Here is a 25891-nt window from a genome sequence, read left to right as displayed (position 1 = left end):
GTCCCCTCCCCCCTTTTCCCCCTCCCCCCTCCCCCTCACTTCCAGGCAGAATGTGTTCTGCCCTTATCTCTAATTTTGTTGAAGAAAATACATAAGCATAATAAGGAAGACAAAGCATTTTTGCTAGTTGAGTTAAGGATAGCTATACAGAAAGATTCTTAGCATTGCTTTCATGTACACATGGGTTACGATCCATGTTGATTCAACTCTAACTGATCTTTACACTGGTTCCTGATCCACTCCTCATGTTAACCTCTGTCGCTTTAAGGTTTCTATATTAGTTCCTCTGGAGTGGGGACATCAAACGCTTTCACGTTTTGGGTTTTCTACCTATTCCTATGTCTCCCATATGTGCTCTCCCCTTGTCATGTGATCCAAGTCCAACCACATTGCTGCCTTTGCCCTAGATCTAAAGTCCACATATGAGGAAGAACATACGATTTTTGGTCTTCTGAGCTTGGCTAACCTCGCTCAGAATGATGTTCTCCAGTTCCATCCATTTACCTGCAAATGATAAGATTTCATTCTTCTTCATGGCTGAGTAAAATTCCATTGTGTATAGATACCACATTTTCCTGATCCATTCGTCAGTAGTGGGGCATCTTGGTTGGTTCCATAACTTGGCTATTGTGAATAGTGCTGCAGTAAACATGGGTGTGCAGGTGCCTCTGGAGTAACCTGTATCACATTCCTTTGGGTATATCCCCAGGAGTGGGGTTGCTGGATCATATGGCAGGTCTATGTTTAGATTTTTAAGAAGCCTCCATATTTTTTTCCAGAGTGGTTGCACCAGCTTGCATTCCCACCAGCCGTGTCCCAGGGCTCCTTTTTCCCACATCCTCGCCAACAACTGCTGTTGGTTAAGCTGAGGAGCATAGCATGTGTAGAATTGAAGCATGACCAGGTTAGCTATCACCTAGGAGGAAAAAGGGAATGAGGAGCAAGCAGAGTCCATGTTGGGCAAGGCTTGCTCATGTATTCAGGGATTTTTTTTTTCATTTTTATTAGCATGTATCATTTTACAGGGGGATTCATTGTGCCAGTTCTGAATAACCTTACATCATACATTGGTTAGATCACCCCCACTATCTGGGGTCTATTTGCTATAGACTTTGCTTTTTCCACATTTCCTTTCTCATCACTCACATGTCTTCCTCCTTCTTATATAAATATTTCTTAAATGCTTATGACTTACCAGCACCAATTTTAAGTACTTCTCCTCTTAAAACTTGTAGTTAAGTCTCTTGTAAAAGGATTCTATTTTTTTTTTTACCTAAACTGAGATTGTCTGTCTCCTTCCATTACCCTTCTCTTCCTTCTTCATTTTTTGGTAAAAAAGTTGTTAGTTGATTGTTACTCATATAAAAATGAATACATTGTTATTGCACAAAATTAACACAAGAAGAAAAATGGAAAGCTGTAAGTGAAAGCTTCCCTGTTCACTCCCACTATCTTTCCAAGAGATTTCTACAATCAAGGGTTAGATACATGCATGTGCACTCATACCATGCTCATCCACTAACAAATCTTTTAAAAACTTAATTCTCAAAGTTCGTAGAACTCTTTCTGACTTTGCAGGTGTTTTTCATATTATTCAAATAGCTGTAAAATATTACATCATATGGATGAGCCATAATTTATGTTTTCTGCTTTTCCAGCAGATACTGTAAGACTGGAGTTTGAGTAAACATTCATGTACTTATGTTTCTCAGCAAACATACAAATAGAGCTTTATGATAAACCCTCAGGAAGTGGAGTTGCGGGCACAAACAATTGTATATTTTAAACATCAATAGATACTCAAAATTAACTTCCCAATGTCTTCACTAATTTGTATTTCTGTCAGTATGAATTTGCCATTTCTTACCATACTAACCAGTGATTGATAATCAGTTTTTAAATTTTTTTCAATGTAGTAGGTTAAAATCAAAATACAGTGTCAACCTATTCTACCTATGAGTTCTGTTTCTATAGTTTCAATCACCTGCAGATGGAAAAGACTTTAAAAATTGTGTCAGTACTGAATATGCATAGAGTTTTTTCTTGTTTTTCCTATGAAAAACAGTTTTATATATTATTTACATTGTATTATGTATTATAAGTAATATAGAAGCGACTTAATGTGTACAGGGAATATGCACAAGTTATATGCAAATATTATACCATTTTATATTAGGGACTTGAGCATTCATAGATTTTGGTATCCATGGTGGGTCTTAGAACCAATTCCCTGAAGATACTAAAAGACAACTGTACTATAATTTTAATTTACATTTCCTAATTACTTGTGAGGGTGAACATTTTCTCACATTTCTGCTTCTGTTTATATTTCTGCCTTGAATTTCCTGTTTACAGCAGGGTTGTGGCTTCCTATTTCATATCTGCCCTTTATTTCAGAGAGTGGTTAGCAAAAGCTGCTTTAAGAGCCCTCTCCAGATGATCTTTTGAGTGACAGCTTTACAAAATTGGATTTTCCAAGTTCAGGGGCAAAGTTGAGTAATACTACTGAGTCATATGTATGAGTTCTGTCAATTTCCTTGGCAATTTTTTAACCTCTCTAAACCTCAGGCTCCTGATTTATAAAGTAGGGATGATAATACTGCCTATTTTTATGGTGGTAAGTGAATGTTTTTGTTAGGGTTAATAAATGTGAAGTGCTTAAAATAATGGCTTTTACAAAAATGCAGCTATCATCGTCACTGATGTTCCTGTTGTTACTCATTACCATGCTTATTAACTTTGTTAAAGTGAGAATGTATTTTCAATTGGGGAAAAATGTTGAATGGGTGAAGTTGCAAAGATGGATCTCTCTGTTCAACCCAGTACAGAATTTAACTACCCTTTCCCTGGATTTACTTACCTTTTCCCTAAAGTCAGCTCTTTTATTACTGGAATTTATATATTTCTATTTCTTTCATGGTATTAAAAATGTGACTAAAAAATTAAAACTTCAGTAACTGGAGTGTATTCATGGAGTTAAAGAGAACTATTCTTTTGGGCCTTGAAGTGACACCCACTTGGCATGTCATGATACTTAACAAATCAAAAGCTGATTTCAAAGGAAACTTCCTCATTAAACAAAGTGTTGCTTCAAAGAAAGAAATGAGTAAAGGAAAACACATCTACTCAATTAATTTGCCCTCAACAAAGGCTTTGGGGGCTTACTGTGGCACAAATGACTATATTCTTTTTATTTTAAAATATTTAATTGACAAAGATTGTATACATTCAAGGTGTACAGTGTAATGATTTGGCATACATTGGCATCAAATTAATTATCACATCCACTGCCACCCATGCTGTACATTAGATCTAGGAACTTGCTCATCTTGTAACTGCAATTTGCCTTCTTTGTTCAATATCTCCCCATTTCCTCCACTCCCACTCCCTGGTAATCACCCTCCTACTCTCTTTATCATTCCTTGTATGGACACTTAGATCGATTTTAAATCTTGGCTATTGTGAATAATGCTGCAGTGAACATGGGAGTGCAGATATTGTCTTTGATGTACTGATTTCATTTCTTTTGGATCTTCTCAGAAGTGAGGTTGCTACATCATATAGTAATTCCCTTTTTAAGTCTTTGACGAACCTCCACACTGTGTGGTTTTAATGTGCATTCCCACCAATAGTGTGCAATTGTCCCTTTTCTCCATATCTTCTCCAATACTTGTTATCTCTTGTCTTTTTGATAATATTCATTCTAATAGGTGAGAGGTGATATTTCATTATGGTTTAATTTTTTTTTTCATTTCTCTGATGATTATTGATGTTGAGCACCTTTTCATTTATTAGTTGACTGTCTGTGGAGAAATATCCATTCAGATTCTTCACCATTTTTAATCAAGTTATTTATTTGACTATTTGTAGCCCTTTTGTGATTCCATGTGAATTTTAAGACATTTTTTCAATTTCTGTGAAAATGCCATTCAGATTTTAATAGGGATTGCATTGAATCTATAGATTGCTTTAGTAGTGTAGGCTTTAACAATATTATTCCAGTCTGTGAACATGGGGTCTCTTCCCATTTATTTTTGTCTTCTTCAGTTTTTTTGTAATTAATATCATGGCTTTCAACCATCTTGATTAGATTTATTCCTAAGTATTTTATTGTTTTGATGTTATTGAAAATGAAGTTTTCTTAATTTCTCTTTTGGATACTCTGTCATTAATATATAGAAACAATTGATTTTGTATGCTGATCTTATATACTACAATGTTACTGAATTCACTTATTTATGAAGAAGCTTAAATGCAAAATGAAAAATGAAATACCTTTTTGAAATATGAAAGTTTGTTTCTTAACTATTATCTTCAACACATGATGAGGAAGATGTTATCCCAGTTTCTGATTAAATGTAGATATCTTGGTTAGCTTCCTTATGGGAGTAGTCTGAAAGGAAAGAGATGCAGTAATACATGGGGACAAAGAAGGCACACTGCATAATATCTCATGCTCTAACTTTAAGAGCTAAATATTTTACCTTTAGATTTTAAGCTAATTGGCCAATTTGTCTTCCAAGTTGTACCTGGGAAAGCAACCATTAAATTATTACCAATCACTAACACCCTTTCATTATAAGGGAGAATTTATTCTTTTAATTTATAACAGATAGATAAAATGAAGGCATGAGAAAAAGTGAAAGTTGGATTTAGGAGGAAAGGCTTTGATGTAAGTGTCTTACTTGAAGAGGACAGACCTTGATGGAATTACGGAAAAGGTGGAATCATGGTATTAGCTGTCTCATTAGGTAGGAGGGTACAAATAGTACAGGGTAAGGCATCGGTGAGAAGGTCAAGAGGACAGTGACTGCATTTGTGCCTGGGTCCAGTTTTGTGTTCATCAACCCTGTCTGTCTCACACATTATTTTATCCCCGTGAAACCATGAAGTAATAGTACACTAAGCTGGATATAGTTTCTTCTCCTTCCTTCCATCTTCCTTTGCTTATGTTTTCCTCCTCTTCTTAAGACTTTAACTTATTCACTGAATCACAGAGGAGTTTATGTATTAAAAATGAAGAATTTACTCTTGCCTTGAATATGAATCAAAATGCATGTAATTTTTTTTCTGTTTAACCATTTAGTCAATCACTCATTCACTTATTTAGTAGTCGGTCCAAAAAATGTTAGGAGTTCTGAATTAAATGAAAACTATGAGTATTTCATAAGACCCATTTTCTTTCATTTCTATCCTACAAGTATATGTTTCAGATATAGACTGACAATAATACAGGTTAAAAATGGTTACACTTAATGAGGACAAGGAACCTGAATAGAAAAGTGATTGGAAAAATTTAAGCTTTGACATTTCAGTTTGAGGTGCCTATGGGTTTTTAAGGTGGAAATATCTTACAGGCAAGTGAAACTATGAGTATAGAGATTCAGAAAGAGATTATGGCTAAAGATATCTATATATACCTATGTATATAGATATATATTTAGGCAGAAGGAGAGAGGCATTCATCTAGCAGGCTTTAAAAAAGCTTATGACTTTCAGAAAACTGGTTTACTATAGAGTTTAAATTGGTTTTTTAAAGCAATTACCTTGTAAAAGGGTTTTTTTTGTAGTTTTTGGTTTTTAATGTTGTCTTAATTATATAATATCAAATTTCAATGCCATCAAATATCTTTGTATACTTATTTCTCTTGTGTTTTTATTTTTGAGTTGACAGTCTAATCCTAATGCATAAAATAATGTATTTAACAAAGGATCTATCACAGAGAAGGAAGAAAACTAAAACATCCATCAGTTAGTGTGACCTTTTTGGATTCTGTATGTAAGGCTTAGCATTTATTAGCTAGTTAAAACTTATGAATTAATTATTTGAAAACCATTCCTGAGTCATGCTAATGACATAATGTATAAAAGTTTAAAATATCAGATATTTAATTGCAACATTATAATTTTCTGGTAAGCATAAAGACTAACTGAAACAGGAGAATTTAGTGAAACAAATCTCTATAATTGACAACAAAAATCTAAACAGGATGTTAGCTAATTTATATTCTGTCCTCCTTTTCGCTGTCTTTTGACAAATAGCTTTAGAAATGATGTACTCAATATGGACTAAATTACATAAGGTCCATTTGGCTCTGCATGCTTCCATGTTTTAGGCAAATTAGAATCCATCTTCCTCTACACAATACAGAAATGTTTAAGCTACTTACTTTAGAGATTGAGTTTGGAATTTCTGTCTTCGTCATTTTTGCATGGAAATAACGTTTGTTTTCCTACATCCTTTATAATTCACTTTTGTGATAAGCTTTATTGCTAAGGTATGAGTGTTAACATTTTAAAGTAGATTCCTCTAAGATGATAGTTTTCAACATGCCAAATTTAAAAAAAAACTTCTGAGATTAAACAAAGTTCATCAATAAAGAAAAATAATTTACATCTGTTGCTACTTAGCAATCAGATGAAAATGAGTAATGATTTGTGAAATCTCTTGAATTTCTTGCTATAAAATACATTTATGTTAAAAAAAGATTTAGTTCACCCCATTGTAGCAAAGAGTGAGTATTTTGAAACAGTGATCAAAGTGTTTTATCTCATTTATGTCATATTAAAAACTTTTAAGTTTTATTTTGTATTTTAATTATGCTCATTCCACTAGGATTTTTGCATGAGGAGGAATTTGTTCTTTCACTGATCACCTTTTATTTGAAAAATGTATCTGTTGTTATCAATTGCTTTTAATGGATAATAGAAAGCTAAGCATATAATGTAATGTGCATCAGTAATTTCAATGCCACTTCTTTAGGGATATATAGTAATCCTTACCAAGGAACAATATCTTTATATGATATTTTAGTCTTGACCTTTCATTTCTGTATGCATTTTTGACACTCATAGAACTTATTTCCACTATGTAAAGTAAGGGTTACTTTTTAAAGTAATATTAAAGGAAAAAGGGAATTGAAGGTTGCAAATAGATTACAGAGAATTAGCAGTTAAATTTGCATATTTTTGCAGTGAAGCCATGGAAAAATGAGGACAAATTGGACATGGTCCTTCATAGTTGAAGAATGCATTCTAGCAGCATGATAGAGGAAAAGGGGGCTGAGCGTAGAAAGAAGACTGATGGGAGTTGTTTGGGTGATAAGTTGCTTTGGACGGAAGCACAAGGGATATAGCTAAGTGAAGGCTATCCAAAACAATTGCTCTCTTATATCCAAGTTATTCTGCATTTCTGCAACTGTAGTGGATCATAACTTTTGACTCAGAACATGAAATGAGTCTGAGAGGGGATACCTTTAAGTGTGCACAATATTTGAAACAAAGCAAAGTGACAGCTTGTGTTAATTCTGCCAAATAATAACCACAGAAAGTTTCTGCCTAGAATTAACAATTAACAATGAATGACCTGTTAATGTCTAATTTCACATGCACATGAATCATGATTTTTACTCTTCCTCTTTTTAACGTTTTTATCTTTTTGATTTCTTATTCTTTATTTTTCTGCTCTATTTTAAAAAATATGGAATCATATATATGCCACTCTGGATTTTATTTTTGCATGAACTTACCTTTCCAAAAGGTAAGCTTAAACTCAACTATAAATTATCATGTCATATGAAAAAATGGGTTTTCTTGTAAAGTTTTAGAAGTGAGAACTAACATCTAGTTAAAGCAATATGGCAATTTTCTTTAGTGTTTTATATAAAACTCTCAGGAATTTTAAATTGACTAGCAAATTTTTTTAACAGCTGAATCAAACCCTTAATTCATTTATGTTAAAATATTTTTGTGTGTTATATGGTTTGCTGTTATATTATTCCACATCACTCTGTTATTTTTATTTGGGGTAAGAAAAAAAATCACTGAAGATCAGCTTGGGTGTCCAGAGGAAATGGGCACCTTGACTAGGGAAGCAACAGCTATGGAAAACAGACATCTTCCTGAGTCTCACTCAGCAGCTCTGAGTGACTCTCTGTTCACTTCACCTCCTCTATCTTCACGTGAAAAATCCTTGAGGAACTCCCACTCTCTGAGTGCCTGCTCTGTCCCCACAGTATTACTGCTTATCTTTGCAGCAGGACAGTAAGCTGGGCACTAGAATACCCATTTTATAAGTAAAGAAACCAAATCTTAGAAAGTATGACAACTTGCCCAGGGTCACACTAATAATCAATGAATACCAAGATTTCAAACCATCGAGACATAAAGTCCATGTGGTTTGGTCCTTGAATTTATAATTCTGTAAATTACATATATTGCACTTTTGGAGTCTCTGTCTTGGTGCCTTTTTTATTACTGAAAATTCTTATGAAAAACTAAAATCGATTTTAATTGACCACATTTTGGGAAATTATTCCTTGACAAATTTCTCTAAATCTGCCTCAGTTTTTAATATATATCACAGACCTTCTTAAGATAACAGTGTGCTATCTTTCAAACGGAATGTAATCTGTTCTCAAAACCATTTTATGTAATTGTTCAAATTTTTTAAAAATAGTGCCTCTATACTTCTCAATGTTGAGACTTTTTTTTAAAGTGTAAAGTAGGAGAGTTTATTGAGGTAGAAAAGTGTAAAGTGAAAGAGTAGAGGAGTAGAGCCCCTAGAGTTGGGGGAGAGGTGAGTCCTGAGAGAGAGTGCTCAAGAAATTACATGATCTGAGGTTTTTATCCATTCTCCCCAGGGCTTAGCTCACTCTCTATGCTAATTAAGTGTGCAGAAAGCATTTTGTTTGCTGTTCCTACAGTGTTCTGATTGGTTAGTCCTGATCCTCTCTGCCCTGCCTTTCCTTCTTCCACCCTTTGAGGTCACAAGGAGTTCATAATGGAACTTTTCAGGGGCCCTTCCTTCTGTCTCATTTGCCACTTTGAGGAAATAACCTTAACTGCCATTTCCCATCTATATTGTGTAATTGTACTTGGTGTTTATCAGTTTCATTGGAAGTCTCTCTTTGGATTTCTCTATAGAAATAAAAAATTTTAAAGAAAAGTGTACCTCATGAGACTGTTCTTTTACCAAAATGGTTAGCTTATTTTTTTTGCAAATAATATAGATTTGTAGAATTTTGGTTTATCATCCAGACCTATTTTGTGCATTTCAAAATATATTGTTACTGCTGTCATCATAGATTCTGAGGTCCAACTGTGTAAAATGTCTTCATGCTCAGAGGTTTCCTTTGTAATAGAAAGAAGTTGTTTAAATGCTGGAATCAGAAGAAATTGGCAATGATCAAAAATAGCTTCTTCATTTTAATAAGATAAACATTAATTTCCCCAGAGGTTAAAATGTTTAAAAAATATAAATGAAGTAGCTAGTTCCTGAAGTCAGGGAAATGATAAGAAACAATTTTAATTATTTTTAAAAATCCAGCCTTCAGCATTCTGATCTTTTTATTACTTCCAGTGACCTAGCTTTCTCTGGGCAGTTGCATCCTAGGCACATCTCCTCATGTCAACACCATCTTATGCCTCTACACTTTGCATCCCAGGATTAAGGAATTTAGATATTGACTTTGACATAATTTGATAAAACAGTATAATATTATTAGTCTTTTCTTTGTTCTGCTGGTTTGATATCTGTCTTTAACAGTTGTATATCAGACCTGAAACTATAAGAAGTGAGGTAAGTCGGATGGAAACTGAGTGAGATAAAATATGCTCCCCTCTATCATAAAACTCTGTAATTATATTTATTAGGCTTGATGGGCTCTAACCCAAAGAGTCAAACTCAATGGTAATTTTCCATCTTTGTATTTATCTGAAGTATCATAAATATACTGATTGATAATTTGACCTCATATAGTAGGTACTGAATAAAAACTTAGGTGGATATTAAATAAAGCCTTTAGACTTATTGTAGACTTATTTATTTAGACTTATTTTATTTATTTAGACTTATTTTGCATAATCTTAATCAGTAGATTTTCCCCATGTTGACATTTGGACTCACGGAAGCAAAATTTACCACGAGATGATAAGATTAAATTTTGGTCTTTTATTTCTGGTCTCAACTCTAGCCATCATTGTTGCAGGAAGATGTTATTTTTGAGTCTAACAAAATGTTTTAAGGTCATCATATACATTCGTGCTCAGCAACCTATTGAGAAAATTTATTTGAAAATTAGCTTAATCTTTTGAATTTTGATTGACAGATAGATAGCATTTAAGTTGGTAGACCAGGTGAGATACTGCTATATTTAATGTGATTCGCATTATTTACGTAGTAAAGTTATGTTAATGAGTTTGGTGGATTATAATTTGGCATGGTGGGAGATACATCATTGAGACTCCAGTAACTTATAAATGTGCTTGTTTGATCCACCAAAACCATCCTACAGGTATTTATGAAATGGTTTAAGGATAGCATTCAATATGCATGAGTGGTGATTATCTCAGAGATATGGATAAATCTATGTCTGTGAATGGTTGAATGAATCTTCAAGGTAGTTCTTAGCTTCTCACACTGTTTAGTTCAAAGTTCAGAGAATGAAACCCTATGAAGCCACTGGCAATATCATTAAATCTATCAGTACCTTTGTAGTCAGTTGTTCTGCATCTTTCACTTGCTTACCCATCTGCATACCAGACATTTTCTACTTACTTTATTTTCATCAAAGAATGCTGTTTCTAGTGGTTGAAGCATTTTCATAATAGCATAAGTTCTTCCATGCCCAGAACTGTAAGTTAACAATGACATTTTTTGTTTTGTTTTTTAGAGCATAAGGGCATCGGGCCTTATCCTGTTGGAAACAATCCTTTTTGGGTCTCTGCTCCTATATTTTCCAGTAAGTAACATCATTGTATTTTAAATTTAGCCATTTATCTTTTTCTTTGCAGTGTTGTATGTGTAGCGTGTGTGTGTGTGTATGTGTGTGTGTGTGTGTATGTGTGCATGCACTAAAGGCTTCACAAAAATCTAAATCCTCACTCTTACCATTTGGGTGACCCTAGACAAGTTACCATTTCTAAAGTTTGATTTCCTTTGTTAAAATGGACTTAAACTTTCTTTCCAAGTTTGTGAGAAAGATTAAATGTTTAAGATAATATATGAAAGCCATAGTTGGTTGTATGTTTAATATACACAAATTAGTGTTAATTTCCTTCTTTCCACTTACCAACAAGGTAATGCTGAAAAATTCCCTATGAAAAAAATAAACATAGCTGGTGGAGTGGTTCAAGTGGTAGAACACCTGCCTAGCAATTGTGAGGTCCTGAGTTCAAACTCAGTACTGCCAACAAAAAGATAAAGATAAAAATAAATTTAATGAAAAATAACTGTAATGAAATAGATATAGGTGCGGTAGCAGTACCTTACATAATCATTTCATCATACTCATACCATGTCTGTACTAAGAAGATAAATACCAATTTACTAATTAAGTTTAATCAGCTTTTCTACAGTTATTGTGTGCTAAGCATCATGGTAATTTCTAGGAAAACTCTGTATGCAAGATAAACTTGATTTCTTCCCTCAAGAAACTTATAGTTTACAGGAAGAAATGAGTCAGTACAGACAACTGTAATACAGTATGGCAAATGCTAAGAGAGTAGTGAGAGCAGGATGCTGTGGAGGCACATGGGGAAGACACCTGACCAAGTCTAGGGAATAAGATATATCCATGACACAGAGATCTGAAAGATGAGTAGCTGTTGGAGAAGGTAGGGCTGTGTCCTCTTACCTCACTTGCTGTGCCAGCTCAGCTTTTGCTGATTCTTCATCTTCTCTCCCACCTGAATACTTGAGTGCCTCAAAGCTTCATCTTCATAGTTTTTCTTAAAGTATATTCTCATTGATCTCATCAGCCTCACAGCTTTAAATACTACTACTTATATGCAATGACTGTTGCATCTGTATCTCTGGTCAAACGTTTTTCCTGAACTCCAAATTCATATTCAACTGTTTAACTTGATACCTTCTCCCAAAAGAATTCCCTATCATGTTTTTATCTGAGTAACTGATATCTTCCTCAAATTCAGTCTCCAAGTTTCCATTCATCAATGCTATTCTTCTAGTTACTCAGTATAAAATCCTGGGAGTCATTTTTGACACCTCTCCTTTCACATCCAGCAGAAAACTTTTCAAAATGAAACAAGAGTCCAACCAGTTCCCACCATGTTCACTGATACATCCTTTGCATAACCAAGAGCAGTATTCCATGGATTATTACTATGATCTCTTGTTGGCCCCTCTTCTTCTGTGCTTGTCCCTTTCAACCTATCTACTTTTGAAACATCATCCAGTTTTAACAACAAAATTAGACCCATATCACTCTTCTCAAAATCTTTAAAAGATTCCTCATTTTACTTAAAGTGGTAAAAGTCAAAATTCTTACAATATCCTGTAAATCCAAGCAAGATTTGGACCCTGCTCTCTCCATCACTTCGTTTTCTAATCCTTTTCTTTCTCTCAGTGTCTACATCAAGTATTGGTAACCTATTCAGGTCTCAAGCAACATTTTCTATTTCTCTTTAAAACAGAAGTATACTTAGTTATAGTTAGTGCTATGGTCTGAATGTGTCCATCCAAGTTTATATGTCAGAAGCTTCATTCCCAGTGCAAGAGTATTGGGAGGTAGAGCCTTTGGGGAGGTGTTTGGGTCCCAAGAGCCCTGTCTTCATAAAAGGATTAAAGTAATTATTAAAAAAGCACAATAGAGGAAGTTTGGTCCTTTTGCCCTTCTGCCATTGCCATCCACTCTAGAAGGTACACCAAGAAGGCCGTCACCAGACATCAGGTACCAGTCCTTGATTTGGACTTTCCAGCCTCCAGAACTGTGAGAAATAAATTTCTGTTCTTTATAAATTGCTTAGTCTCAGGTATTTTGATACTGCATCCCAAATAAACTATGAAAACAAGTTTTTATTTTTACATGTAATTGTCCCCATAAGTTAATTTTTCTAATTTACTGTCATAGACTTGTGTATAGTAATTAATAATAGAAACAATGCAGTAGTATAAAGACTGTTTCTTGTGCTTGGTAGTCTTCCTATATAAATGTCATGGCATGCATCATAACATTTAATCTTTACCACCGAACTACCAGGCAGGTATTTAACTAAAATCACCTGATAAGGAAGTGAAAGATCTGCAGTGACCTAACTAATCTGACAAATATTCACTAATCTCAACTGCCATTATCCTTTTTCCTGAAACTCTTGTTATTTTTAGATCCGTTTTGTACCCAGCCACTAGAGAGATCTTTAAAAATAACAAATCTAGTCCGTTGGTGGTTTCTAGGTATTTTCAGAATAAAAGTGAAAAAAGTCTTCATGTGGCTTATGGGGCTAGATGTAACATGGTTTTTCCTCCCTTCCCACCTTCACCTGATTCTGCTTTTCTCCTCAGTCTGCTCCCCAGCTACCAGACCTTCTCACAGTTCTTAAATAAACACTCTCTCTCCCCTCAACTAGTGGATCAATTGTGTCGAAGCAGCCTCCAAAGCATCTGCTTGGTTGTGGAAGATGAAGAACAATGGCCCATATTCATATTGTTTTATATAGTGTCTACCATTATGCAACAAAACACTTTTTAATGTTATTTTGGGGTGTTAGCAGAACTTGGCTCATTTTTACTTATAAGATTCATACTTATTCAAATAAGGTAGTCATATTAGTGTATGTGAGCCTATAATCTTATAAGAATTACAAAGTCTTTCAAATAGAAGTATATAGAAAAGTACCACCTTTGAAAGCAGAGTAAATGTCAGACTGTTAAATATTCAAGGCAGTTATTAGGTGTCCCTTCATTGACAAATCCAATTTTGAAAGACATTTGATGGACTTGTACTTGTGATGAAATCAGATACAGAGAAAAAGAAGGGATAGAATTGGCAGTTAAAAAAAATAAAAACAAGACTTCTTGATAATCCTAACATATTTGGGAGGAAGAATCCAAGAAAGGAAGCAGCAAAGTCTACCTGTCAGAAACATCAGGGGTGCTCATCATGCTGGCTTCTTGTATAATTAGCTGTCAGTTTCATCTTTCACAACATAAGCGTTTTTTGTAACTGTATACTAATGTATAGCTCTCAAGTTAATACTCTGTATCTTGGTTTTTAATTAGATTAGTGTTTATGTTGTGAAGACAAAAGGAGTTAAATTATTTAGTGAAGATATAGATATAGCATGAGATACAGGGGACAAAGAAGATTAGAATGTAGCATTAATCAAGTCTGGGAAGGAGAAAAATTTTATTTTATATGAATGAGGGATTTTGAAATGCTATTTTGATCACTGATAGTGAAGTCTTTGCCTATAGGAAAGTATGTGTTTGTCATGTGTGTACATGTGTGAAACATTCTTGAAAAGAAGACTAATTCAAGTCATTTACCCAGGAAACACTGGCTTTCCTGGGATTTACAAAAAAGAAGCTTATAATTTTTGGCTAGAGTTTTGCTATAAGGAAGACCAGTGTTGAGCTAAATATTCAACTAAATACAAGTTGAATATTCCTTATCTAAAATGCTTGGAACCAGAAGTATTTCAGATTTCATATATTTTTTTTAAAAAATTGGAATATTTGCATAGATTACCATTTGAGCATCCTTAATCTGAAAATCCAAAAGCTAAAATGCTCTGAAACATGAAATTAAGTTTCTTAGCATTTCAGTTAATGTATGAGCAATTTCCTCTTTGCTAAATATCTTACCTAATGTCTGAATTTTTAGTGTGAACTATACCAGAATTGCTCATGAAATTTTACTGAAGGGGTAGTTTACAGGTTTTTAAAAATATACTTGAATAAAATAGAATTGTTTTTAGGTCTGGTTAATTCCACGGAAGGAGACTTTGGGAGTATTCACTGTTCTACTGTGTTATGCAATGAGCTTTTATTCTTTTTATGCTGCATATTGTTGTCCAGATTTGCAAGAATTAAGGTTATTTTTGCCTTTTCTAAGCAATCTTAGAATATAGACGATTTCATAACAATACTTACATTGGAAAGTCCAAATTAGAGATTATCATCATTGTGCAGATGAGGACAAACCAAAATCTAACTAAATTTAGCATTGTTATAATTGGTAACAGAGAGCTGAAGCACTTAAAGCACCTTTCCTACAGATTCTCAAAAGAGTCTCATGATTTGAGTCCATACATTTGTGAGCAAATTATTGCTATTCATGATCACCTAAAAATTTTGTATAATTTACAAAAGAAATGTTTAAATCTTTCAGAAAAATAAGTAGGTTTCTTGTTAAATTATATTAAAAATCTTATAAATTAATAAAACATTATCGTATTGCCTTGACCAAAGTACCAATTCCATTGATAAGGTGGGCCCCTCTGTTAGTTACTTATTTAATTGGTGATGTACCTGTAAAGGACACCAACACATGTGTAAAAACAATACTTATTTTCATGTTCCTCTACCACCCTGCTCAGCCCAGGTCCTATAAAAAAAACTGCAAAGTATTAAAACCAGAAGGGCCATCAGCCATGACTTAGTCTTTGTCCACGCTCTTTATTTTACAAATGAAAGAAGAGAGGCCAAGAGAACTTATCATTCATCTAAGTTATCTCAGCAACATAATGAAAAACCAAGAATAGAATCCAGATTCTTGACTCTTGGTCTACCTCTGTCTTCATTATGAAGATACTTTTCACAGAGTGTGTTAGTAAAGCATTCAAACAGCATTAAACAGGGAGCCCAGGAGGCCCATGTTGTACCCTGTGGTTAATCACCCAATTAAGTCTTCAAGAAAATGAAGGACATAGAGGATGGAACAGGAGATCATTTGCACTAGCTCAAGATTGGTCCTAACACTCAATGTTAAATTCATACAAGCGTGGATGGATCACCTTTGAACCATCTGAAGTTCTGACGTGCAAATACTTTTACCTATGAAAATGATAACTTTGTGTTTCAACATAATATCAGGTTGGTTTCAGTGACATAGAAGCTAAGTCAGTAGAATCATACAATAATATTTGTTCTTTTGTCCCTGGCTTACTTCATTTGGCATAATGTTACCAAGATTTGTCCATGTTGTAGCATGCATCATAATTTCATTCATTTTATGGATAAATAACATTTTATTACTTTTAGAGTCATGTGCTGCCTAATGAAGATGATACATTTTGAGAAATGTGTTTTAGGCAATTCTTCATTGTACAAGCAGCATAGACTATACTTATACCAAGTAAGACACTATGGCATTACTAAGTAATACAATCTTATGGGGCTACCATTATATATGTGGTCTGTCATTGACTAAAAGATCTTATGCTGCACATGAGTGTATATGCCCACATTTTGTTTATGATTAACTGATGGGCATTTGAGTTGTTGGCACTTCTTGTCTATCATAAATATGCTGTGTTATACTTCTCTTCGTACAGAGAGTGGCTGTGAACATTGGCCCTGCCCTTGTGGGGCTTCAAGGGATATGGTCATGGATATTTGCACTGAACCTTTTTTATTCTGTTGTACTATCTAATGCCTGAGTGCCTGACCCAAAGTCTGTGTCACAAGAAACTTGTTTATACTGGAAGATATATTTGTGTATCTACTTTATTACTGTCAAACTAAACACTAGGAAATTCTTGTTTGGGAAAAAGTTCATTCTGTGTGTGTCAGACAGGTGAGACATGAAATAGGCAGTTTCCTACAGGATCACAAGAGAAAAAGGGATAATCACTGATAAGGCCTGAAGGGAATGTCACAGGGGTAATGAGTTCAACCAGCATGTGGGGATCCCAAAGGAGAGACCTGTGGAGGCCTTTACTGGGGTCCTGGGAATTACCCAAGTGCGTTTCGCATTGGGAGTTCTACTTGGTGGCTTTAGAGCAAGCAGGTGTGAATTCCATGATCCCATACTTTGATTGAGAGTTGACATTGCAGTCCCATGCTATAATCTCTGTGCAGTCCATGTGGGGTGTGGGACTAGTGGGGTGAATCAAGTAGACTATATCTAGCCATTGCAAAAGGAGGTCATCAGGAGGCAGTTGTATGAGGCAGGTTTCTGGATTGACCACACAAGGAACTAAGAAAAGGCAGAGAGCTAAAAACTGTGTCAAGGTGATGAGCCCTGCTATTAGAAAGTTAAACCTATATTCAAAAATTCAAAATGCATGCTAGACCAACATAGAATTATGTGACTTTGCTGTGTTCTACTAAAAACATTTATGTACAAGTGTCAGTTTTGATCTGTGGTTACAACTTTTTGGGTACATATCTATGAGTGGACTTGTTGGATCACATGGGAACTCTTGTGTTTAACTTTTTAAGAAACTGCCAAACTGTTTTCCAAAGTGTGCATCATTTTATATCTACCAGCAATGCAGAGTGTTCCACTTCTCCACACCCCCAACAGCACTTGTTATTTCCCATTAAAGAATGATAGCCATATTAATGGGTGTGAAGTATGGTTTGCACCTTCATTTTGGATTTTTGAATAAGGCAGGACTTCAGTGTCTAGTTTATGAAGAAACATGTAGATAACTCTGGGAAGAACAGGCTAAGGCCAGTTACCCCTTTATTTCTAAATTCCAGGCAACCCCAGATTCATAGACTATATCATAATCTGGCATTTTGCCTTCCTCCTTCACCACATATTAGCTCTAGTTATCTTTCTTGGCTAGTGTGCCACACAGGTACACCAAAAAGATTAGATGTCTCCAAATCTCCTGTCAATGTGAGATGATACTTTCTACAGGACAGTCATTAATTTCTCTTTTGACCTCCCATGTCCTAGAATTCAATACTCCAATGAATAGAATACCTTTTCAAGACTAGAAAAATGCTTCCTGCTGAGCTTTTAAAATAGAACATAGCAGTTGTCATTGTTTCCCTTCATTTTGGTTCAGTTGTAACTCAGTTTTTGGGTCTGCTCTTTGCTCTTTTTTCCTTTGGTAATTTCATCCACCCTCATAGTCAGTGTACTCTCAGCATGCTAATAACTTCCAAATAAAATCTGAAGCCCAAATCTCTTTCCTGAATTTCAGATCTCCTTGTGTGTCAACTTATTTGAAATCTCTACTTGCAGTCTTATAGACATTTCAGACTTAATTCCTAATCCTACCACTGTCACCATCAAACCTGCTGTACCAACAGATTGCCCAGTTCTAGTTGGCAGCAATAACATCCTTCCAGTTGTTTAGGTCAAAAGCCTTAGAATCATTCTTGACTCTTGTATCTCCTACATCTCATATGCAATTCATCAGGAAACCATTTTGCTTCTACCTCCCAAACATATTCAAAATCTAACCACTTCGTGGTACCGTTATCACCCTGATCTGAATCATCATTATTAATTACAATATTTCAGTGATCTTCTAACTAATCTCACTACTTTCCACTCATGGCCTCAGTATGCTATTCTTAATACAAAAGCCAGAAATCTTTTTTTTAAACCTAAGATAGTGTTACTTTTGGGGAGGGGTGTCACTTGGTAGTAAAGAAGTTTTCTAGAATGCATGAGGCCATGGGTTCAATCCACAGCACTGCAAAAACAAAACCAAAAAGCAAAAACTCCCACAAAAATAGTGTTACTCCAGCTCAAAACCATGCAATAGCTATATCCCATTTCATTCAGAACAAAACCTAAAGGCCTAATAGGCCTACCTGATCTGCATACCATTTTGCTGCCCAAACATACCATGCACTCTATGGTAAAGCTCTTGTGCTAGCTATTGTCTTTGCCTGGAACTTGCTTCTTCTCATATCCATGTGATAACTTCATCTTCTGCATGTATTTGCTGAAATATTGTACAGAATCCTACATGATTCAATACTTTTTTACCTCTTACCGCAAATATCACTATTCTGTCTTGCCTATGCTGCCACAATACTAGTTTCCTTGCTCTTCCTGGAACAGGCCTTGCATGCCACCAAGCTACAGCACTTTTAATCCACATAGCTCCATGGGCTCTCTCCTCTTCTCTAACTCTTTGTTCAAATGTCAACTTCTGAGGTAAAGGAAATTAAGGATCTCATTATTTTGGAATAAATAAGGAGAGACTAATTCAAAATTTGTGACATTTAGAGTGAGAATAAGCAACCACAATTGCAGAGAATTCCTAATGGCACCAAATGGAAGCATACACAGTGATGATATGGAGGCAGAAATGTCACAATTTGGCAGTAGACTAAGAACATCATGAGTGATCCTCAGATTGCCTTCATAGAAACTAATGAGATGTCTTCAGCAGTGAGAGAGAATTTGACCGTAAAATGGTTTAAGTTGGAAGATAAGAAATGGTGCCTCTGAAACAATGTCATAGCCAGAACATTTTATCTCTCTAGTTAAAAAAATCTAAAAGCCAGTTAAGTATCAGTTTGTTTCTAATTCCCTTGCTGCAGTTTATAGGTCAGTGTCTTTGCTCATGGGCAAAACATGGCAGGAACTCTTTCTCCCTTGATGGCAAAATGCATTTTTAATTTTTCTTATGTTGACCCAAGAACATAAATAATTTTCCATTTCCTTTTAGTTAATAAAAAGGCTTAACAAATTGAGATTTTATTGGTAACTATTATATCTGACTATCTGATTTTAGAGACTTTTACTAGTCTTGAGGAAATAGCCTCAGAATCATTAGACATTTGTGTTAGCAACAACCAATACTGTGATGTCTAAGTTTAACTCTGTAGTCTTATATATGAACAATTTGAAATAGGAAGGTATGAAACACTTGGAAAATTTTGAACAATGATTTAGAAAATAGCGCTAGGCCAGAACAGTGACTCAAGTCTATAATCTTAGCTATTCAGGAAGATCACAGTTTAAGGTCAGTCTGCTCATGAGACCCCATCTTAACCAATAGCTGAATGTGGTGGTACAAGCCACCCCAGCTACATGGGAAAGCAAAAATTGGAAGATCTGAAATCAGGGTGTCCCAGGCATAAAAGATGACTCTATGTCAAAAATAACCAGCAGGAAAACAGCTGGAAAAGTGGCTGATGTGGTACAGTGCCTGCCTAGCAGGTGCGAAGTCTTGAGTTTATCCCCCATTACCACCAAAAAAGAAAATAGCTCCAGAAAGAAAATAGCAGTCAGAGTTCAGTAATGTGCTCTGAGTAATCTGAGAAATGGTTTCTTCTTTAATGTTATTGAGGAAAAAGACAAAAAGCAAAAGAAAAAAAGAAAGAAATTATTTGTCAAAGACTTAGAAATGTACTTAAAGTGGTTGCAAATATTCTTTGTGACAAGAAGATGACATTTTGACAAGGTAAATCATACCTTAAGTGTTAGAGGCTATACATGTCTCTAAAGAATCACAATTCAATAAAGTAGATAAGCATTTAAAGAAATAGCAAAAGAAGAAAATATAAAAGCGTGATAGTTACATGAAATTATGTTTTAAAAATTGAACCTCAGGAGATCCAGAGCCAGAAAAAGTGTAGCAGAGAGGAGCATTTAGTATATAGTCTAAATTAGAAAAGCCGATGTGAACTTTAGGAAAAGGAATAGAATGCTCTCCTAGAATATATCACAAAAGTATCTCAATTTAAGTGTTTATTTTAGCAATACATTTACCTAAACACTTTGGTTATTGTTTATGAATAGCTCTTCATGTTATAATTTCTGGAATAGGATATAAACAGACTATATTTTAATAATTATTATTGAATCTCTGAAAGTACTTTGTACCTTCTAAAGTAGACACCGTTCATGATCAGATGTGTATAACATCTGTGTTTGATCTAGCCTTGAGTATTCTAAGTTGGCTTTTACTTTTCAAAGCCATCTCTAGGCTTTGAGGATTACTAAGCTCTGAATGTTTCCGTCCAGTCAAAATTTGTGTTAAAATCCTAACCCTCAGGTAGTGCTATTAGGAGGTGATTAGGTCATGAGGACTAAACCCTCATGAGTAGATTAGCGTCCTCATAAAACAAGCCCAAGAAGAGATGTCTTATTCCTTCCACCATGGGTGGTTAGGGTAAGAAGGCACTCCATGAGTAAGCAGATCCTCACTAGGTTCCAAATCTTCTGGTGTCTTGAACTTACCCATCCAGTCTCCAGACTAGAATAAATAAATTTTTATTTATTGAAATGAATAGTTTACTATAAGCCACCTAACTTATGGTATTTTGTTATAGCAGCATGAACAGAATAAGACAGGGATCATATAAATATGTTGAAATCAAATATAAATGTATTTTATACATCCTAATCCAATCCAAATCACACTTCCTAAATCACATCCTAATCCAAATACCACTTTCAATTTGACTTTGACTTTCTTCATTCTTTATACTTTTGTTTCTTAACCTATATCAGATTTTCATCATTCTCACAAAAATGTGAAAGAGCAAACTTGTCCTGCTTGATGGTCTTATCCATTTCACTAGTCCAAATCAGACCCAACTGGCAGCCCCACACAAGTGCTACTGTTCTCTGTGGGAAGGGCATGAAGAGGCTTAATTGCTTAAAGGGATTTCTCTCAAAACAGTTGTACATTTTACATTTTGGTATGCAACACAGTGTCTAATTAGATGCTATAAGCATTCCTCTACTTGAGGAATCACAGTGAATATTAGAACATAAAAGGCCCCAAGAGCTGCATTAAAGGAACTCATTTCACACCAACCATTTCCCCATTTACCTATAATTTTATTATAACCTTTCCACATGATGCACCTTTTCGAATATCTACAGTATTGTAACATAAATCCCATAATGTTTGCCTTAAAGAATATATACTTAAAATCCCATAAAATTGCAGACATGTTATTCCAACCACATAGGATAAAACTATGTGTGTATGTGTGTGTGTGTGTGTGTGTGTGTGTGTGTGTGTGTGTAAGATATGAGCTTAATGTGTAAGAAAATGACAGACACAAAACTCAGTATGGATGATTACTGCTGAGAAAGGAGGGATAGAATGGCTCAAGTGGTAGAACAAGTCTGTCTAGAAGGAAAGGAAGAGAACCAGGTCAAGAGGGACATAAAAGGGAACTTTTAGCTTATATTAATATTCTTAAACTGAGTGGTAGACAAATTGTTATTCATTCTATCATAATGAATCTGTATTTCCTTTGCTATCTATGTATTGATTGATGGATTGGCCCATTGATCAAAATACTTGGCTCTTGGGCTGGTCTTGCATGCCAGGCGAGCTTGTCCTAGAAACCTAACTGGGGGGTGATGGGAGATGCCAGAAAAGACAACAGACAGAAGACCAAACATGTGTAAAGCTGGGGCCAGGTAGGCTGGGTGCTCGGATGGAGACACACCAGCCTCCTCCACCTCCAGTGAGTTTTTTATATACAGTCGCAACACAAGGTGGAGAGGTGATTCTCGGGGGAGGGGGCGTGACATTGTAATCCTCGGGAACAGGAGGATCCTGTGACGGCTTCTCTTTGAACATAAACATCTTAGGAAAACACCTGTACTGCATCTTGCCCACTTCAGCAGCTGAGGCTGTGCCAATCCAAGCATGCAATTTATTGGGCCTAACTATGCTTGCTCCCTGCTGTGGTTTGGGGCTGTGCCAAACTCAAACACGCAGTTTATTCTATCACCTGTCAGCTCCCAACAGGCTGGGGCACAGCTTAACTGGTACAGCACCTACCTAAATAGTATGACACTCTAAGCTCAAACCCCAATACTGAAAAAAAATAAAACAATCAACAACAACAACAACAAAACCCCAGCTGAATGTGGTGGCTCACTACTGTAATCCCAGATGCATAGGAACTGTAAATAGGAGAGTCCCGGTCTAGGCTGGCCCTGGCAAAAATCACAAGACTCTATCTGAAAAATAGCTAACGAAAAAAGGACTAGGGGTGTGGCTCAAGTGGTAGAGCACCCGACTGGCAAGCATCTAGCCCTGAGTTCAAACCCCAGAACCACCAAAATGCAAAACAACAACAACAAAAAGAAATATATGATGTTCTCATGATTAGCAATCTAGAAGAGGAGCAGAATCCAGCAAAAGATTCTAGGAATAAACTGGAAGGAAAGATGCAGAAAGACCAATTAAAAGTACCTTTTGTATTTCAAAAAGGAGGAGTGGTCAGTTCTGTCAGATGTTGCTGATTAATTTTGCAAGGTGAGAAGGAGAATTGCCACTAAATTTGACAATGTTGATGTGATCCTGAGAAGAGCATCTTTGGTGCAGTGGTAAATGATGAAAGTCCAGTGCAATTCCAAAGAGAGGTACTGAAAGAGATGAAAGAGAAACAGCAAGTACAAACAGCTATTTCTGTGAGTTTTGCAGTAAATGAAAGCAGAGAATTGGAATGCTAAATGATATTATAGATCAAGTAATATAACTTCTTTTTAAAGACAAGAGAAAATGGTGCATTTTTGCATAGCTGTGACATGACCACACAGAGGAGAAAAATTATGATGTAGGACAGATAGGAATATTGTCATTAGGGAAGCCCTTGTGTATGGAATCCAGTGACTGGAAGGGGAAATTGGTCAGAAACAATCAGTTCACTTGTCACAATAAAAATTAAAGGGCTACAAAGACTTCTGTAAATTTAAGATGAAAATCTGGAGTCAGGGCACAAATGAGAACATGGATGGCTATGAAAATGTGTGCTATTTCTCTCATTTTCCTATTTTCAGGTTTTCACACTAGATTCAGCAGTATCTCAGTGCCATTGAGATTGGGGGTATCTGCATCTGCAAAATTCTATCATTTGGCAGTGACATCTCAGACTTTGGGATAATGAGCTCATGGGGTACAGGATATCTTCCTTCATGTATCTCCTTCAGACTATGGTACAGTGTGACAAAATGAATATTGGCAATAGAATAGTGACTCAGAGAATGAAACTGCTGAGAAAATCTTACTCAGTCCACATCCAGACAGTTTATATTCATGTCCTCTTCAGAATCTGTCATTGCCCCAGTTAGTCAGTTACTTGGGGGTATTTCTGTTATTGTAAAGCAAAATGAACATTGGACAATTATCTGGTTATTCTGGTCGATGTGGATATCAGATCAGATCTTCATGTCTGGTCTGTGACATGGCTGCAGATAGGATTTTCATTAAAAATTTTAAGCAGTAAAATGGATTCAATAGTTAATAACCCAGGTTGTTGATAGCTTTTGATAACACTAGGCAGTGCTAGAATTTTTTTCTTTACTTGGTCAACCTTTTGCCCTTTATTTCACTTCCTTGCCCTGATGTATTTAAATAGAATGTCAAAAAGCTGAATGCTAAAAGTTAGCAAACCATCCTATTTTAAGGTAATGTTTAAATGGCATTATTTTCACCCTAGAAATTGTGGATTTGAGGAAGTAGAACATTTATCTTTAGGTGTCTTTTCAGTTCTTCCTTAAAGAAAACAGATTTTACTTCTTCCCTTTTCTATTTGAGAGAAATGAATCCATGATTCAGTTCTAGAAAAAGTCTTTTGGTGACTTTGTAATAACACCAAGCAATGGAGTCCTGCATTTAAAGGACTGAATTTCTTGGAGAAGAAGAGGAAGAAGGAGAAGAATATAAAGGGAGGGAAGGAAGAACTGATCTCCCTAACAGCACTGTACAAATTTAAGGGGAAGTATTACAGAACAATTAAGTTTTATAGCTTTTGTTTATCTATGACACTATTAACTATGTTCCATTTCACTTTATGGTCCAGTGCCCATGTTTCTGTTACCATGACAAGCAACAACATAGAAGGATTCACTTAGTGATAATGATAACTGACATTTACTGGATTACTTTCCATCCTGTACACCACATTATATATCTTAATTGCTTTATATGTGTTATATTGTTTTTATGCATCCTTGAATCCCCTAGTGTGCCTGAAATATGTTAAGAATTCAAAATGGATTTTTTTCAGTTGTTGTTAATAAGGAACTAGATTTGTCAACAATACAGAGATTTGACTTGATTAAAAAAAAGTTGCTGTCTTATAACTGGAAATAAATGGCTCTGACAGAGCCATATAACCAAATATATACTTGTAAAACTAGAACTGTTACTCAAGAACTTTCTGAAGATATATGATTAAAATGCATTTAAGCAGGTGTTTTCTGAGAAACTTAATACAAAGACTAGTGAAGATCTTATCTGCAGTTTACTTATCTCATTTAAAAAAATTTTTATTTTATTCATATGTGCATACAATATTTGTGTCATTTCTCCCCCCTCCCCCCCACCCCCTCCCTTACCCTTCTACCCCCGCTCCCTCCCTTACCCCACCTTACCCTCGCTACCCAGCGGAAACTATTCTGCCCTTATCTCTAATTTTGTTGAAGAGAGAGTATAAGCAATAATAGAAAGGACCAAGGGTTTTTGCTAGTTGAGATAAGGATAGCTATACAGGGAGTTGACTCACATTGATTTCCTGTGCATGTGTGTTACCTTCTAAGTTAATTCTTCTTGATCTAACCTTTTCTGTAGTTCCTGGTCCCCTTTTCCTATTGGCCTCAGTTGCTTTTAAGGTATCTGCTTTAGTTTCTCTGCGTTGAGGGCAACAAATGCTATCTGGTTTTTTCGGTGTCTTACCTCTCCTCACCCCTCCCTTGTGTGCTCTTGCTTTTATCTTGTGATCAAAGTCCAATCCCTTTGTTGTGTTTGCCCTTGATCTAATGTCCACATATGAGGGAGAACATACGATTTTTGGTCTCTTGGGCCGGGCTAACCTCACTCAGAATGATGTTCTCCATTTCCATCCATTTACCTGCAAATGATAACATTTCATCCTTCTTCATGGCTGCATAAAATTCCACTGTGTATAAATACCATACTTATCTCATTAATTTTGGACTTCATAATAGGGAGGCTAAGACTGTGGACTGTGGACCTGACTACAATGCTGCTTATTTCCTGTGTGGCCTTGGGTTAGTCATTGAGCCTCTTTGAACCTGCATTTCCTTATGTGTAAAATGAGAATAATAAAAGTTTTATAGGAAATTAAATGATTGTGTGCATGCAAAATGCTTAGAATACTGCCTGACACATCTGTGGGTTTTGTAAGGGTTAGTTAATAAAGTAGCATATCATAAAACAGCAACTTTCCAACTTT

The 25891-nt window shown here is 35.4% G+C and overlaps 1 protein-coding gene and 1 long non-coding RNA gene across 3 annotated transcripts in view; one reads left to right on the top strand and one right to left on the bottom strand.

Moving 5' to 3' along the window:
- Positions 1–25891, top strand: part of Gpr158 (G protein-coupled receptor 158) — a 452732-nt gene that overhangs the window by 335899 nt on the left and 90942 nt on the right. For both annotated transcript variants that reach the window (XM_074056482.1, XM_074056481.1), the window contains exon 6: positions 10674–10742. In XM_074056482.1, the coding sequence (XP_073912583.1) occupies positions 10674–10742 (69 nt within the window). The remainder of the gene's footprint in view (positions 1–10673; positions 10743–25891) is intronic.
- The window catches only part of LOC141417506 (uncharacterized), a 34896-nt gene continuing 9041 nt past the window's right edge, over positions 37–25891 (bottom strand). Inside the window, exons 2-4 of the long non-coding RNA XR_012442135.1 lie at positions 22888–23060; positions 4276–4393; positions 37–916 (exon numbers count right to left, since the gene is read on the bottom strand). This is a non-coding gene — a long non-coding RNA (uncharacterized lncRNA). The remainder of the gene's footprint in view (positions 917–4275; positions 4394–22887; positions 23061–25891) is intronic.

This window comes from Castor canadensis, chromosome 15, assembly GCF_047511655.1.
Source record: "Castor canadensis chromosome 15, mCasCan1.hap1v2, whole genome shotgun sequence".
NCBI classification, from domain to species: domain Eukaryota; kingdom Metazoa; phylum Chordata; class Mammalia; order Rodentia; family Castoridae; genus Castor; species Castor canadensis.
Note: the sequence above shows the minus strand (reverse complement) of the source record. Positions and strands in the feature narration are given on the sequence as shown.